An 18,586-nucleotide genomic window follows, 5' to 3' on the forward strand; every position below is an offset into this window, starting at 1 on the left:
TTATATCTTTATTCTATTCTCTCGACGCTGCGCGCTCGGTCCTTGGTCGGTGCTCTCAACTTCCACCGCTCTCATCCTCAAAAGGGTTTTTGTATGCTTCCATAAGTTCCATGGCTTTCGAATCGGTGTCCAATCGCCAGAGATTGAAATATCGACTTCAGTGTAATACTTCCTCAGAGCATTCACACCAGCAATGAATTGATTGTCCATGTCGGCTTCCGTGTAGTTCCTATTTTTCTTTTCCTTCAACTGTCTACGCATACGTTCATTTTGAAGTTCAAAGAACCTTCAATCGTGCCTTAACACTGCATCGACCTCTCTTATTAAGGCCTCTTCACGGTTTTCTGCTGCCTCTAAATTTGTCCTTGTGTCGATCAACTCTATCGTGAGGGACTCTATCGTCCGTTTTGCTTCATCGATTTCCTCCCTTGTCGGGGACCTTCGGCTATCGTCGATTCGTCACTCATCCTGCAAAGATTGGAAGTATGAAACTTTTTGCATTATAAAAAGATGTTTAAAATATTTCAACCAAATTAAAAGCAAACCAAAGCAGAAGAAAGAGAATTACCTTTTCTGCAGCATAGAGTATAGTGTTGACAGATAAGAAAAATAAACATCAAAGAAAAATAAATAATAGAAAGATAAGAAATTACCTTTTTGCAGAGGAGTTAAAGTTTTTTTTGGAATTGACTTTTTCAGTTTGTGTGTTTGTTTTTTTACTCGAAGTAGCAGTATTTTATAGGGGTTTGGGGAATAGAAACAGTTTTTCTGTAATAAAGTATAGAAAGATAAGAAATTACCCGTCTACCAACAAAAAAAAAGATAAGAAATTACCTTTTGCAGAGGAGATGCAGAGTTTTTTCCTGGAATACAAACAGTTTTTCTGTACTTATTCAGTGTGTGTGTGTGTGTGTTTTTTTTTTAAAAACCACGCAATAGCAGTATTTATAGGGGCTTGGGGAATACAAACAGTTTTGCTGTAATTATATTAGATTAGGTTAGGTAACTGTTTTTAATAAAAACTGAAAAGTGGAACTGCTTTTTATAAATATTACTAATCTGTTATTATTCAACTATTATTGTAGTGTGTAATTGCAGTTTTATTTTTGTGGGCGGTTTGTGAAAAAACAGTCAGATAATATTAACAAAAAAAAGTAAAGTAACTAGTATTAATTCTCATATAATGTAGGTCTCACTTTATTATCTAGAAGATACATTTTAGGTTAAAATGTAATTCAAACAATGACAAATAGTAAAAGTCTTTGACATTTTTAGGCGAGGTCTTCATTGTAGCCGCTATCTTTTGCGTCTCTTTTGTCTTTGTTAGTTCATGCATCTGATTCATATTCCTGCAATTTTTGCTTAGTATTTAGCAGCTACATTAATAGCAGAATAGCAGTAGAATAACATTAATAGCAGTAGAATAACAACACATTAATAGGAGAATAGCAGTAATCTATATTTAGCAGCTACTCTGCTGTTATTGCAGACACTATCCATTTCCACAAAGAATATCCATTTTCTATTCAAAAATAACAACACATTAATAGCAGAATAGCAGTAGAATAACACAACTGCAGCAGAATAGCAGAGTAACACAGGAATAATAGGGGAATAACAGTAGAATAAGAGGATAACATATTCCTGCAATTTTTGTTAGTTCATGCATCTGATTCATATTGCTGCAATTTTTGCTTAGTATTTAGCAAATACATTAATAGCGAGAATAGCGGTAGAATAACATTAAGAGCAAGAGAATAACAACACATTAATAGCGAGAATAGCGAAAGACTAAATTTTGCAGCTACTCTGTATTGTGCGACACTATCCATTTCCACAAAGAATATCCATTTTCTATTCCAAAATAACAACACATTAATAGGCTGAATAGCGTTGAATAACACAACAAAGAAAAAATAGCGAGTAACACAGAATAATAGGTGAATAACAGTAGAATAAGAGGATAACATTAGAATAATAGGAGAGTATTAGTCCGATTCATACCTCTTCGATTTCGATTCTTCTTCATCATCGTCATCGAAGGGGGACTTTCAAAGAAATGGAAGATTACAAGTTCTACTGTTGTGGTTCACCCACTTCTTGCAGTTACCGCATCTTCGCTTCCTCTTTTGTGGCTTGCTCTTAGCCTTTTCTTTCGACGACCTTAATCTTTTACCACTGCCCTTATTCTTGGCCTTGTTTGGCGGTCGAAGGTCAATATCATTTGAAGCTGTGATGCCGAGAAGAGCCTTGATTTCCTGGTTTTTAGTTTTCGGTTCAGTTGGTCCTGTGATGTTCTCCCTGAACTGTGTCAGGGTTTTCTGCAGTTGCTTCATCTGTTTAACCGTAGCATAACTGTCCATCACCCCGACAGTTGCATAAATCTCAGACCAAACCTTTGACATCTCAGCTTTCTTGATGTCAGCTTCATCAATCTCTTCTATCACCTTTCCATTTTCATCTCGGACAATTGGCCTGTAGGATTTCTTTGTCCATCGAGCAAGGACATAAGGGTCAGGTATCCTGTGGACCTGCCTACCATTCCACACCCACAGTATATGGCGACAGACAATGCCATGCCTCTCAAACAGGTTACATGCACATTTGCTCTCGTTAGTTTTGGTGTTAAATTTAACTCGGAAGCTCCTGTGCTTCAGTCCATCACGAACGTCATGGTACTCCACTGCCCCTACTGTTGACAAGCCCCCGACCCCCATGCTGCATATCGCATGTTTGACTTCATTCTGAAAGTCCCCAAAGATAGGATGTGTGTAGACAAGGGAGGCATGCATCTCTACCTTCATCGACCCTACTTTCTCGAGCATACTATGCTCATTGGCATTATCCATCCTCCTTTGTGTATGCCTTTGCTGCTCTATTGCGGAATTGTACCTCATCCAGAACTCGACGAGGGTTCCAAAGTGGCTTTCAAACCGCTTGAAATAGCTGTTTGAACTTTCGGATCTCTGGGTTGTTCGCAACAAACAACCTAGAGGCAGATCCCGAAAGTATGCCGGTATCCACTTTTGTCTGATTGCAAAGACATACTTCAACCACTGGTTGCTTTCCATACCATGGGCTTCAATAACAGTTTTCCGATTCTGTTCAAATTAAATGCCTGTTCGAGGTCGACATCCCACACAACGGCATTTATGTCGGTCATAAATTCCGTATCATTGCAGATTGCCCTTCCCACTTTCTCAGGCATTTTCTGCATGATGTGCCACATGCAATACTTGTGCACAGAATGGTTGAAGACATTTGGGCAGGCCTTTTTAATTCCAGGGCACTGGTCTGTAATTATACATTGAGGTTGCTGCTGCCCCATTGCTTCGAGAAATTTTTTAAAAATCCACTCAAATGAATGCTGACTCTCGAAGTCAAGTAACCCAACTGCAAAAGTTACCGTCTTCTTGTTGTGGTCTACTCCGGTGAAGGGAGTAAACACCATGAAATATTTGTTTGTCCCATAAGTAGGGTCAAACGAGATCGTGTCTCCATATAACTTGTAGTTGTTTATCCCTTCCTTATCAGCCCAAATAACCTTCGTCAAGCATTTGTTCTCATCTTGATCATAAGCAAAATAGAATCCCTTTGTTTCAGCCAACATTTTGAAATGCCCAATGAACATACTAGCATCCTTATCCCCAATGTAACACTTTAGATTTCGTTTGAAGTTTTTGAAGTCTAGCAAAGAGGCACCGATATTCTGATAACCATTTGAGTATTCCTTGAGAATTCTGAAGCTCAATGTTGGACCTATGTTGAGCTTAGTATGATCAATAATGGTCCTCTTAATGTAGTCATGGACGTCCCTTGAGAGCTTCTGGAACTCCCTGTTTTTGAGAGAGTAAAGAGAGTGATTGTGAACGTCTACAAAGACTTCCACAATATACCCGGCCCGGTCTGCATCAAATCTGTTTTTTCACGGGTTCTCAACCTCATGTGTGCCTTGCACCACACCTTGTCGAGCATGCCTCTTTGGCTGTCTAATTAATTCGTCGCTCTTTGTTCTCTCTACGTACTCAAATTACCGGTTTCGTGATTTGTTGCTTCAAGTCGCAGATTTTCTTTTCATATCCCTATACCCCCGTCTCATGCATTCGGACCGGTGATTTGATTTGACGCCCTCCTTATATTGCGCATTTGTGTACCTTCTCACATCAAATCCATGGCCAATTGCATATATCTTTGTAGAACTCAGCATCTTTGCATCGTCCAAGGTAAGAAAGAACATGCCACGTTTAGGCGTAAAATCACTCTCAACAGTCCTTACCCACGCTCGGTCCCCCGGGTGTATCTGCTTTGTAATGAAGAGTTGGAACAAACTCATCGTTTTCTTAAATCAAACAGGTTGGGCTGGTGTATATATTGTTATTAGAAGAATCCCCAATAGTTAAGACTGCATTGTCTTCAACAATAGACACAGAGAAAGATCTGCGACAAGAAATTAATATAATGAGTACAATCAAGTGGACAACAAAATCACAATAACATCACAATAACAAAGAGTAGCATGGGGGAGAGATCAAAATTGCGTAATGTGACAATAACAAAGATGATAACAAAGAGATGGAAACAGACGATAATCAATAACATCACAATAACACTAAATGTTTTTATCTTATGCTACTCTCTTATCAGCCGTATATTTTCATGCTATAGCACAATAATATCAGAACAATAGTAGCATAATATCAGAATAACAGTACAATAATATCAACATGTTTCTCTACTTTTTACAATAATAGTACAAGAATATCGAATAACAAGATTACTTTCGATTCTACTTTATTACATACAGATAATACTGTATTTATTATGTTAATCTTTTACAATGCATATATTTTCATGCTAATGCACAATAATAGCACAATAATATTACAATAATATCACAATAACAGTCGAATAATATAATCATGTTACTGTACTGTTACAATAATAGTACATTAATATCGAATAACGTTCTCTTTTTCTCTTTTTATGTAATACAAGCCAGATAATAATATCGAATAACAAATGAGAAACACATAGAAATCAATAATTGATTTATAAACACTCAGGCTAATAATAGTACATTAATATCAGAATAACAGTTCCCTTTTTCTACTCTAATACAAGCCAGACAGTACAATAATATCAGAATAATAGCTGAGAAACACATAGAAATCAATAATTGATTTATAAACACTCAAGCTAATAATAGTACATTAATATGAGAATAACAGTTCTCTTTTTCTACTCTAATACAAGCCAGATAAAGATAATAATATCGAATAACAAATTTGAGAAACACATAGAAATCAATAATTTATTTATAAACAACGGCGGATGAAGAGATAAGAATCAATAGCAGTATTACCTGTTTCCATATTTACTGTCGAGTTGATTTCTTTGCTAACATTGTTATTGTTCTCGTTGTCCATATTTTATACCTGAAAACTGTAAAATCAAGTATTCAATTCAATTAAAATCAACGAATTTACACTAAAAATCAACGATTCTTACATTAATTAGGTTTTTTACATTAATTCCGAAAATACGATTGAATATACTAAAAATCAACGAATTTACATTACCTGTAATTCGATTGCAGCTAAAAATCAACGATTTTGTGTAATTTTATTAGGTTTTTTATGAGATTACTATAGTCGGCGTTCTGATTTTTGAGTTTCTCTGTTTTTGATTTGTAGAGAGATTTAGAGAGAGAGAGAGAGAGAGAGAGAATATTGTTTTAATGAAGTTTCTGTTTTATGTTTCAGCTGGTTTTGTATTTTTCGATTTTTCCTTTTTTTTTCTAATTTATCATTTGATCTCAGCCCTTAATTTCTTTTAATCTCAGCTCTTGATTTCCCCAATTCACAACTCACCATAAGACCCCAACTCACGAGATCCCGCCTATATATATATATATATATATATATATATATATATATATATATATATATATATATATATATATATATATATATATATATATATATATAGAGAGAGAGAGAGAGAGAGAGAGAGAGAGAGAGAGAGAGAAAGTCGGGATCCGGTGAGAACTCCTAAATATTTGAGGATTGAGGATTTGTGAATACAATATCACAGGTTCTTCAATACAATATCACGAAAAATCCGACCTTTGACAAAAAAAAAATCTAAAAAGAAAAAAAATTTATACACTTTTTTTTTGTACATATGTTTTTTTGTGTTATATTTTATTGAATAAGCTCGATATTGTATTGAAGAACTTCGATATTGTAACGAAATCCTTAATTCTCAAAAAGATAGTGTATCTTCACATGATCTCATTCCTATATATATATATATATATATATATATATATATATATATATATATATATATATATATATATATATATATATATATATATATATATATATATATATATATATATATAGATCCGGTGAGTCCGGCTTTTGGGATCCGTCCCACCTTTTAGGACCGTAGGATCTACAAGATCAATAGTCACAATCTTCCCAAGAGAAATAAACAATGTGGCCTGTAAAACATCGTCGACGTTTTATAAAAAATCGTCGACGCTTTTCAGAAAAAAGACGCCCCCTACCCTTCCTCTCCCTCTCTCTACCCAATTCTCTCCCAAACAAACAACACTAAAAAAACGATGTTCTAACCCGGTTGAAGAACTACATGAGCAATCCATATCAACCAAACAACGATTCAATGTCAAACAACGAGCAATCCACATCAAATGCTAACAACGATTCTAACGTAAGTAATTACACAATCTATTTTTATTTCAATCGAATTAGTATGATTATTGAATTACATGTTAAGTTGATATGAATCCAATTAGTATATATATTGAATTACATGTTAAGTCTTCATAGAAATAGTATATTTACATTACCTTATGAATAGAATTAGGATGAACGGAACACAACACGCCCAAAGCCGTCAAAAATATTTGTTTGTCGTCAATTGGGACGTGTAGATTCATAGTCCCTCATGGACAGGGACATCTAGATTCATAGTCCCTCATGGACAGGGACGTGACTATTCATAGTCCCTTATGGACAGGGACAATGAATATCTAAGTCCGTCATGGAAGGGGACTTTGAATTTCAACGTCCTCCATGGACAGACGTTGAATTTGAACGTCCAATGTGGGTATGGACGTGCACTATTCACGTCCAGTATGGTGAGGGACGTGTACTGTGAAGGAAATGTAGATCTATATACTAACATATTCATATATGTTTTAATTTAATTTGTCATAAAATTAAAGTTGGATTTTATGCATGCAAACTAAAACAAAAGAAGATAAGAAAACATTTTCTCACCATATGAAATTCGGTCATATTGGGCACCAACAAGATCTCATTCTTGTTAGTTCTTGAGCTTTCCAATAATGGATGAACATACAAAAATCCCAAAGTAGAGATTCTCTAATTAGTAGCACTCAAGACAATCCCTTAATCCCACAAATAAACATGTACTAGATGTTTGTATTGTAGTTTACCTTAAAATCTATTACTAATACTCATATACTACTTCTAGTAATCTTAGTAATTTATATGAACAATTTGAATCAAATACTCATCTTTTTAATGAATATTAAGGAGAGAGAAGAGAGAATATTCATGAACATTTTGCATGTTAATTGAATGGTAGTGTTAGAAAAAGAAAAGAACCAACTCACCTCCTTGTAGAGGGAGTGTCACGGTTTTTGGAGCCTAAAATGGCATCATTTCTTTTTCTTTTACTCTTCTCAAAAATAGTAGGTGTGTAAGATGTCTAAGACTAGTAGTAGGTAGGCATCATTATGTTTATTTTATCAAATAAAATAAAACAACCAAAACCCACTAACACACCCTCCATTTTCGGTCCATATACTTAAAATGGACTACCATTTTATTTTGTCAATTTGTCATTTGTCACACAATATGTCACATGTAGAATGTTACATGTTATTAATTAATTTGATGCATATTTATCACATAAATATCATTTCATGAATTAATTAAATTTCATACAACAAATTGACTAGTGATACTTGATCACATAAATAAAATGGGTCATATAGTTATAATTCACAACTTCTTGTAATTATAATTAACCATTCATTCTTATCTTTATTGTTTCTCAAACAATAAATAATTTTAGCAACAAAGCATTTTATTACTAAAATAAATCTTATTTAATCCCATTACAATAAGATATCAATATCCTCTATCACAAATCGAATTGTTCAATTTTAAGGAATTAATTAGTCTGTATCGGTATACAACTAATTTACCTTTTCAATTAAGGGAATCGTCCTTTAGGTGTGACCTCAAGGGATCAACTGATCACCACCGTCGCACGACAGTAATGTCAAACTCTAGCCAGCCAATCATTACCGATATGTGTGGACCAGTTGACTATATATATGTAATGTATCATCCCTTTCGTATTCTTGGCATGAGATTTAATAATGATATTTAAATCATGTGATCGCACTATTGTTGAGGACACATTTCCCAACAATCTCCCACTTGTCCTCGACAAGTGTGCGTCACCAATTCTCTTGTCCTATTACTATCTCCCACTCAATGCAAGGTGTCTTTCGGGTCGTACTTGCAAGTGATCATATCGAGAGTGGTTTCCTCGATCTGGAGAATAATCGATTGACCGGAATTTATCTACCATAGATACCTTCCGAGCGTGGCCACGTATTTCCGATTCATTACTCCTCGAGTGGCCCTGAGATATTGTTTTAACCCCGACAAGGGGGTGGACAATTCCTATCGCACTTATTCCCTTCGACTAGCCACACCATCATAACCCAAAATATGCCCATTTGACCCCATTTACGAAGGTCGTAGTAACACAAATCAAAGTTAATCAAACTGTGCCATCTTAGGCGAATACAGTCTTTAGTCAAAAGAATCGACTCATTAGAATACTATAGTAGCTCTCGCCACGACCAGGCTTTATAAATTTGCCAGAACTCTATAAGCGGTCACTGCCCGACAAAGTGTTCCTAACAGTCTGCCTATGTGATCGACTAGTCATCTCACATGACTCTATGGCACTTGAACTTGCCATCAATCGCATCACACTCTAGTCACTTCGAGACGTCACCTCATATAAGTGACTATGGGCGAACACAATGCTAATCCGTGTTCACTTTAACGGGGTTCAATTGTCTCTACAACCCGTTTGGATGTAACAAAGTATAATAAAAGAGTTTTAAAGTAAAACTCGAACGACAAATGCGATTATCACATATGAATAGTCAATGCCTGATTACTATTTCATGTTCTATAATCTAATTTGATCTTGTACATAGTTGTTCATTTCAATTCAATTGAAATGACATGACTCATCATGTTTAGCCTTTGAGAAGGCTTTGGTTAGTAGGTTTTATCAATTTCTTGTACCTTACTCAACCTCACTACATACTCGTTTTCCTTTGTAATGTATACATTTGCATTACAAAACTTTCCGAGTACGTGTCGAGATCCAAACAAGACATAGGTCCTCTAGCCTAAGAATAGCTCCCACTGTTTTCACAGTGTGCGGGACTCATCTTTCTTGCACATCTCATGATCGCAAGTGTACTCAATTTCCGTTATAAATATCTCTCATTGTTCTTTATTGCCTAGAACGATTCTAGAAAATCTACTTCTTAATTAACATTTCCACAATGGTATCTTAACCATCCTAGTGTGTTTTGATTATGGTTTTGTCGGAAACCATGCGCAATCTCAATTGTCAATTGTCACTTGTGTAACACCCTTACACAATATTGCATCATAAACACTTTGCTTTACTTCCTTAATGCTTCTACAAGCACTTAAGGGTAATCTTTGTAGCTTACTTGGTAAAGATTACTTAAATTCGATTTTTGAAAACAATTCATCATACTCAAAGCATATGAAGTGTTATACATCATTTCTTTTTAATTGATTCGGCAGCGGAAGCAAATGAAATCAATCAAATATGTTCAATTTAATTGAACTAGTCATGAATCTTATCAAAATAAGACTTCTTACTGACGCTAATATCATGTGGATTTATCTTCATAAATCCGAATATTCAAGATGTATTATAATACTCCAAAAGTCTTAAATCATTCGCAATGATCAATATGTCATCCACATATCGGACTAATTAAAATTTCCGTAACTCCCACTAAACTCCATGTATAAACACAACTTCTCGACTTATCGAGAAATGTTTTATCACATGATCAAAATGTTGATTCTAACTCATTGATGTCCTACTTAAGACCCTCTCTCAAGTTTCACATTATCTTAGGGTTGCAAGAATCTACTAAACTCAAGACATGTATTGAATACATTCCTTCTATTGAAGAAGTGGGTTTTAGATTCACTCGCTATGTATTTCATAACCTCATAATGAAACACAATCCCTAAGAAGATCCAAATAGACTTAATCATTTCAATTAGTGCAAAACCCTTTGCAACCAATTTTGCTTTGAAATATCTCTTTATTAGTGCAAAACACTTTGTCACTAATCAAGCCCTTTTGATTCGGATTTTTATGACTCTAAGCCTTGTATTGAGTTGTGACTTAAACACTCTTATGTAAGTCATATGTTCATTACTTTCTAGAAGTAATCAACTTGAATCAAACAATTTCTTTTGTAAGTTATAAGCTCTTTTCTTTCTTAAAAGTAGCATGAATTCATCATTTTTAACAAGTGACGAATTTAACCTCCTAGGTTTTAAAGAAACAATATTTTACACAAAACGTCTCATGTAGCCAAGAAATACCAGTTTCTTGCGACATAACATTCTTTGTGGCTCTTGAATAATTTTCTCTCACTCTGTCTTCTAGAAATAAACTTGCATTTTAGAAAGACAGCTTCATGAGCCACAAACTCGGTGTACTCGTGATAATTGAAAAGGGAAAAATGAGCATTTGTTTCTTGTGAAAACTTACAAACATGGTACCCTTACCTTTTCATATCTCATATGATTCGATTTAGTGGAAAAATAATTTAGACAAAAATGATAAAATCCCCAAAAAGATCATGTAACTCAAAGTAACTTGATTGAAGTCCAAACCATATCGAATAGCGTTTGATTTCTTATCCAATCACACATTATTTCATAATGCGTGCTAAGAGAGATTAACTTGTGATATTAGATCACATTTCCATTGGCTTATATCAAAGTCTTCACTTTGATAATCCCATCACGACTAAATCGTGATTTCTTTAACTCTTTAAACTTCTTTAAAGATTTTCTATTTACCTTATTAAGTTAACACATTAGCGTCAACTTAAATCGTTGGTAAAAGAGAATGATCAACCTATTATGGATCAATGATTTATAACCTCGATCTCCTTTTCAATCAAAAGGCACGAGACATCTTGCTTTGAATACAAGATACGCATATACCATTAACAATCTAGTGGTTTCAAGAGTACTCGATAACTCTTTGCGTTCATCATTCCAAAATTTTAAGGTTTAATCTTGGGTTACCAATTTTGAGTCTTGCATCATCTTCATGATATATTATTCTAGTTTGGTTTAGAATATAATCACCTTGATGATGGGCTAGCCATACATCAAATCATGGTGTATAGGGTCACAAAAGTGAAACCTCTTTTGTATCTTTAACAAATTGTATTCTTATTTAGAGTTTATGTATTAATAGTCACAATTAAGTACAACTCCAAACCCGAAAACTAGATTTAGTACACAATGACTCTATCTCTTGACTTCATTGTTGCTAGTCGTCATATTCTAATCATCCTATGTATCAAACATAATGATGAAAACCACCACTGGTTTCTAATATTGACGAAGTAATACTAGCAAAATTATGTTTAATCAAATAAACATTTAACGAAGAAGGTCCCATTAGATGTCCCACAACTAACTTGTTGATTCTTCAATAATTTGGGGTAGTTTCCTTTCTTGTGTCCAACATTTAGGACAATGGAAACTTTATCGGTCGGGATTGATAGGTTTAGTATCGTCATTCTCAACAACTTTACCTTTAACATTACCTTGTATCAATTCCATTATAATCCTTACTTCTTGAACCTCGTCCTCATCTTAATGGTTTAAGAGAATGCTTCCACTTAATTCAATGAGTCTTTGCTTTGAGAAGCAAAATTGAATTCATGAAGATTCACTCTTCATTTGTTCGTTTTAGTCTTAAAACTTTCATTGAAGTGGTTGCGTTATTTTGGTCAATTACGAATTCTTGACAAAACTAATTACCAAAACAATTTATCGCTTCAAGGTACTTAATTCATTTAAGTACATGAAAAATAATCCATTGTAAGTAGATGTGTTAGTCAAGAATCAAAAACCTGTTTGATAATGAATAACTTTAATCTATACTCTTTACAAGAGATCCTTAACAATGGTTCATATGAGGTTTTAGAAGCAAATTCATATTTGTCTTTAGTTACGATGTTTTAATGGACTTTTGAATCAAAAATGAAATGATATCGTATATGAATTGTGGTAAAGAAATAGAACAATATAACAACGAAATAGTGGAAAAAACTTAACATTTATCGTTTTATTAATACTTGTAAACAACAAGTAAAGCATTTACATAGTGACCTCTACCCAACTATGATAAATGATTCCAAGACCCAAATTCATATCGACTTAGGCACGGTGGGGCCGATACATCCTTTATCAATATAACTCGGTGGATTAACGTTTAATCGATTCTACTTTTAGAACTCTTGGTCGATAATATTACATTAACAATTATCTTTAGCCCAAAACACATCCGACAAGGGCACGGTGGGGCCGATACATCCCTTATCAAAAACTTTTGTTGAGTTCAATCCAAATTTCGAATAAATGTGTCCATGATCCAAACCCACATTAACTTGGGCACGGTGTGGCCGATACATCCCTTATCAACATGAATTCGGTGGATTAACATTCATCACCCACTTCCCCTACGTAACAAGGTTTGTACCCGGTGGGGCCGAGCGCACTCCCTCGCGAAATAGGTTTTCATGGTTTCTACTATTTGGTAAGGCTATGTCTCAATTAATTGTTTTAGCGAGAGGTCATGTCAATTTATTATCTATCACGTTTAAGTGAACTAAAGCGGTGAACTACGATAATTTTAATTGACACGGTCGATAAACTCGATAAAATAAGGATGCATGTTTTAGTTATGGCGATTTAGCGATGCATGTGACATAAAATAAAATGCAAGCATAAAGATAAATAAATCCTAGTATGGCCTTTCCTAAAATAGAAAAACTATTTAACTATTACATATTCGGAAACCAACTCCATTGGTCCCTTGATCTTCGGTTGAGGCACGCATCTCGAGGTAACACCGTCTTTATGTATCGCCATTCTTGAAGAAATCCGTCTTCGAACTCCGGAATGAATAAAATTACATAATAAATTACATAATTTCCTATTATACATTTGTAACTAAAAAAAAAAAATCTATTAAATTACAAAACGGTGATACGAGATCACAATAAAATTACAACCGAATCGATATTCCCATACATTTCGGAAATACCAATTAAAATCTAAGGCCATACTAAGTAAAATTACATAATTCAAAATTACATAAATTAAAATTATGACAATCATAAAGAAAATGCAGCATTATAATATGTATGAACATGCTCAATTTTATGCTAAATCGCCTTTAAATAGCCAATATTGTATATTACTCGGTTTTTACGGATTTGCGTGATTTCAACATTTTATAATCACAAAAATACATAAACTCATATTTATGCATAAGTTAATTACCCTAACCTCTTAGGACTCAAAATTTAGTCTTCACTAATAATTTGACCACAATTAACCTATATTTTATAGAATTGTTCATAAATGGACCAAAAATTACAAAAATAAGCTATAAACTTCAAATAAATCACAAAATTTCAAATAAATTTGAAATTTGAAATTTAAACTCATGAACATTCTGGAAAAATACCATGACACTCATAATGTTCAAAATCTTAGGTTAAAAATTTCGAAATTTTTCCGGAAAAACAATGTTGCGGTTTATCGATTTTTAATAAAATAATCATAAAAACATGGAAAAATTATTTTCATTAACTTTTCAATTTTAGATCTGAAAAAGATAATAAAATGCAACATTAGACGTTTTTCCTAAGTCATAGATTATGTTTTATTAATTTTCCACTAATAATGTCACTATTTATGCTATTTTTCTTCAAAAATCCATAAATCATGCAAAAAGACTTCTTTATAGCCAATTATTTTACACACATCTTGTAAAATTGCATGTGACAACATATTAATTTTCTATGACCAGATTCGAAATTTAACTCATATTAACCTATTTTTCACCTAAATCCGAATTTAATAATGAAAAATTCATTTTTCGAGCACAACAAGTCCAAAAATTATGAAACTTTACAGGTTATCTCAAAATAATATATGTGACAACATATCCAAAAATCAATGGAAAATTCGAAGTATAGCTAATTTTAGACCAAAAATGACATTTTTACTCATAAAATCATATTTAAATGCCATTATTGTATAATATGAACAATAAAATTCCGAAAAATTAACCAAAATATCCTAAAACATTTTAGGACCAGAAATATTAACATGCATGGATTAATTTCGTGATATATCATAATAACACAAATTTTACAAGTTTTATTTGTTATTCTTATAACTCGGAAAAACTTTTAACCGATTTGCATGCAAACAACCGTGGCTCTTGATACCGATTGAAGGAAATGTAGATCTATATACTAACATATTCATATATGTTTTAATTTAATTTGTCATAAAATTAAAGTTGGATTTTATGCATGCAAACTAAAACAAAAGAAGATAAGAAAACATTTTCTCACCATATGAAATTCGGTCATATTGGGCACCAACAAGATCTCCTTCTTGTTAGTTCTTGAGCTTTCCAATAATGGATGAACATACAAAAATCCCAAAGTAGAGATTCTCCAATTAGTAGCACCCAAGACAATCCCTTAATCCCACAAATAAACATGTACTAGATGTTTGTATTGTAGTTTACCTTAAAATCTATGACTAATACTCATATACTACTTCTAGTAATCTTAGTAATTTATATGAACAATTTGAATCAAATACTCATCTTTTTAATGAATATTAAGGAGAGAGAAGAGAGAATATTCATGAACATTTTGCATGTTAATTGAATGGTAGTGTTAGAAAAAGAAAAGAACCAACTCACCTCCTTGTAGAGGGAGTGTCACGGTTTTTGGAGCCTAAAATGGCATCATTTCTTTTTCTTTTACTCTTCTCAAAAATAGTAGGTGTGTAAGATGTGTAAAACTAGTAGTAGGTAGGCATCATTATGTTTATTTTATCAAATAAAATAAAACAACCAAAACCCACTAACACACCCTCCATTTTCGGTCCATATACTTAAAATGGACTACCATTTTATTTTGTCAATTTGTCATTTGTCACACAATATGTCACATGTAGAATGTTACATGTTATTAATTAATTTGATGCATATTTATCATATAAATATCATTTCATGAATTAATTAAATTTCATACAACAAATTGACTAGTGATACTTGATCACATAAATAAAATGGGTCATATAGTTATAATTCACAACTTCTTGTAATTATAATTAACCATTCATTCTTATCTTTATTGTTTCTCAAACAATAAATAATTTTAGCAACAAAGCATTTTATTACTAAAATAAATCTTATTCAATCCCATTACAATAAGATATCAATATTCTCTCTCACAAATCGAATTGTTCAATTTTAAGGAATTAATTAGTCTGTATCGGTATACAACTAATTTACCTTTTCAATTAAGGGAATCGTCCTTTAGGTGTGACCTCAAGGGATCAACTGATCACCACCGTCGCACGACAGTAATGTCAAACTCTAGCCAGCCAATCATTACCGATATGTGTGGACCAGTTGATTATATATATGTAATGTATCATCCCTTTCGTATTCTTGGCATGAGATTTAATAATGATATTTAAATCATGTGATCGCACTATTGTTGAGGACACATTTCCCAACAACTGTTCACGTCTGTCATGGTGATGGACGTGAACATTCATTGTCCGCTCATGGTTCAGACTATTAAATTGGTTTTTCGTCATTTTATTTAGTTTTTTTTCGTAAATTTAGGTCTTTTTACATATATTAGCATCTAATCATTATTAATTTTGCGTGTTAACAGGATTCATTTGAGAAGTTTGGTGTAAACGATGTTAATTACAACCACCTATTTGAGACGGTTACATGGTTTGCGAGTCGGGATGAGGCGTTTGAGTGGTCTCAGAAAATAGCTTTTGATAACGGGTTTGCCTTAGTAAAAGCATCAAATGGGTCCAAAAATCTTAAACAACCCGAGTTACAAGGCTCATACTTTCGTTGTTCAAGGTACGGCCGAACCAGAAAGAAGATCGATCTCGATATTCCCGAGAAGCCTAAGAAGAATAGGACATCCAAGTGTGAGTGTTTGTTTTGGGTTCGAGCCGTTGAGAACCGGGCTAATGATATAAATGGGATAGAGTTGATTGCTTGGAACATTTTGAACTCGGAGAAAGGTGGATATCACAACCACCAAGTAGCAAAGTACAATGACGGTCATAGGCATTTTGCGGTTTTGGATGCCGAAGAGAAAGAGTTCGTGAGGCAACAAGTCCGTGCATAGATTCCCCCGAGAGATATTAAAAATGCTCTTCATCAAAGAACCCCCGATAAACCCCAACCTACAAGCGCCCAAATTTATAGCGAGGCGAACAAGGTTCAGCGTGAAATTAGAGGAACACGGAATACCGCTCAAAAAATGTTGGCTTTAGCCGCTGCTGCTAAATATGTGGAATGGCACAAATCAGATGCCGAGACAAAGGAGCTCAGTCATGTTTTTATAGCTCATCCAGAAGTCGTTAAACACTTCCGTGCTTATCCACATATGGTTCTTATTGACTCGACGTACAAGATAAATGTTTACAAAATTGCTCTTGTTGAGGTTGTTGGTGTAACACCGTATGGATCTTCCTTCTTAATTGCTGCGGTGCTCATTCCGTCAGAGTCGGAAAACGATTATGGGTGGATGTTGATGAGATTAGGGGAGCTACTCAGTTGTACGGGTTCATCTATTTCTGCCTTTGGCACTGATCGGGAGATGGGTTTGATCACCGCTCTTGAGTCCCTTCATCCGAGCACTCCTCACCTTTTGTGTCGTTGGCACATTAACCGTGCTATGGAGAAACAAGCACTCTCAATGGAGAATTTGATGTGATACAAAGATATCATAATGCGCAGTAAAGAAAGCGGTTAGTACCGCTTGATCAATGCATCCACCATTGATGAGTTTTGGAGCGCTTGGGAATATTTTAGTGAAAACTGGGAAGAGTTGGCGATTTATGTGATCATTACATGGGGTAAATACAGGAAGAAGTTTGTGAGATGCTATACAAACCAATACTTATATCTTGGAAAAACGGCCACTTCCCGGGTAGAGTCCTCCCATTCACTTTTAAAAGCTTAGTTGAAGAGTGTTAACCTAAACCTTAACACTATGTGGTCCCGTATTCATTCCATGCTTGAAGCGCAACACTCGAAGATTAGATTTGAGCTAGAGGTTTCGAGGAGTAGGCCGCGAAATGGAGATCGTGTATTTTCATTGTTGTAAGGAAATGTGTCTATCAATGCTATTGAGATAATGGAAGAAGAGATTAAGAGAGGGATAAAGCTCGGGAATATGTTGGAAGACCATTGTGGATGTGTGCTAAGGGTTACTCATGGGTTACCTTGTGCTTGTATATTGATCCATTTGCAAAGAACGGGTAAGAGGGTCCATCTTGAAGATGTTCACGCTTATTGGAGGACCTTGGAGTACGACAATGTCCAAACGATACCCAAGACCGATAATGATGAGTTGGAAGAGCTTATTGCGGAAGCTAGAGATAGTGACCCGGCTAAGAAACGAGTAATCATTGACAAAATGCAAAATGGTCTTCACCCGGAAGACGAGGAAATTCGACCACCTCCTGTTAGAGAAAACCCCAAAGGGAGACCGAGGGGTTCTACTACTCGGAACAAGTCGGGATTTGAGCATGCAAAGAGGAAGGCTGCGAAAGTTTCTACTCATGCGATGACATTTATTCAACATACGGTGGGTGATTTTGATCAAGGACCGGTTGGTGCACCGTTGGAGTCTGACTACACCAAGGGACTTTTGTCAACTTGGACTAAAAAGTATGCGGTCCCTGAAGATGTGCGGAATTTCTATGATGGTTGGGTAGATGTCGGTAATGATGGTCATTGTGGTTATCGGGCAGTCTCGCATGTTGCGCGGGGTCGGGAAAGTGACCATTTAGTCATGAGAGAGTGGTGTATTCGAGAGATTAAGGTATACGAGGTCTACAGGGAATTTTTTGATGATAGTGTGCGTTGCCTACGGGTTTGACCAGATACCAGGAGACATTGAGACAGATCGAGTTTACCGGCAGTGAAGGATGTGGGAGTCACCATTGGATGTTCGGGGAATATTTGTTTGTCTTTGCATCGTTGTTTAACTGGACTATTTATGTCATCGCCCAGGATGAGGTTGGAGAATCTCGTAGTTGGCAATGTAGTACATACT

At 34.7% G+C, this 18,586-nt stretch overlaps 1 protein-coding gene across 1 annotated transcript; it reads right to left on the reverse strand.

Annotated features, from left to right (window-relative positions):
- On the reverse strand, positions 1-3,328 carry LOC141607638 (protein FAR1-RELATED SEQUENCE 5-like). Its single transcript, XM_074426988.1, has 5 exons — positions 3,074-3,328; positions 2,532-2,966; positions 2,094-2,396; positions 569-573; positions 1-253 (listed from the first exon to the last, which is right to left on the reverse strand). Exons 1-5 carry the CDS (start codon positions 3,326-3,328, stop codon positions 1-3), a joined length of 1,251 nt encoding a protein of 416 aa, XP_074283089.1.
- Between the last annotated feature and the right edge of the window lie 15,258 nt (positions 3,329-18,586).

The sequence above is a fragment of the Silene latifolia genome, chromosome 10 (genome assembly GCF_048544455.1).
Source record: "Silene latifolia isolate original U9 population chromosome 10, ASM4854445v1, whole genome shotgun sequence".
Taxonomy (NCBI): domain Eukaryota; kingdom Viridiplantae; phylum Streptophyta; class Magnoliopsida; order Caryophyllales; family Caryophyllaceae; genus Silene; species Silene latifolia.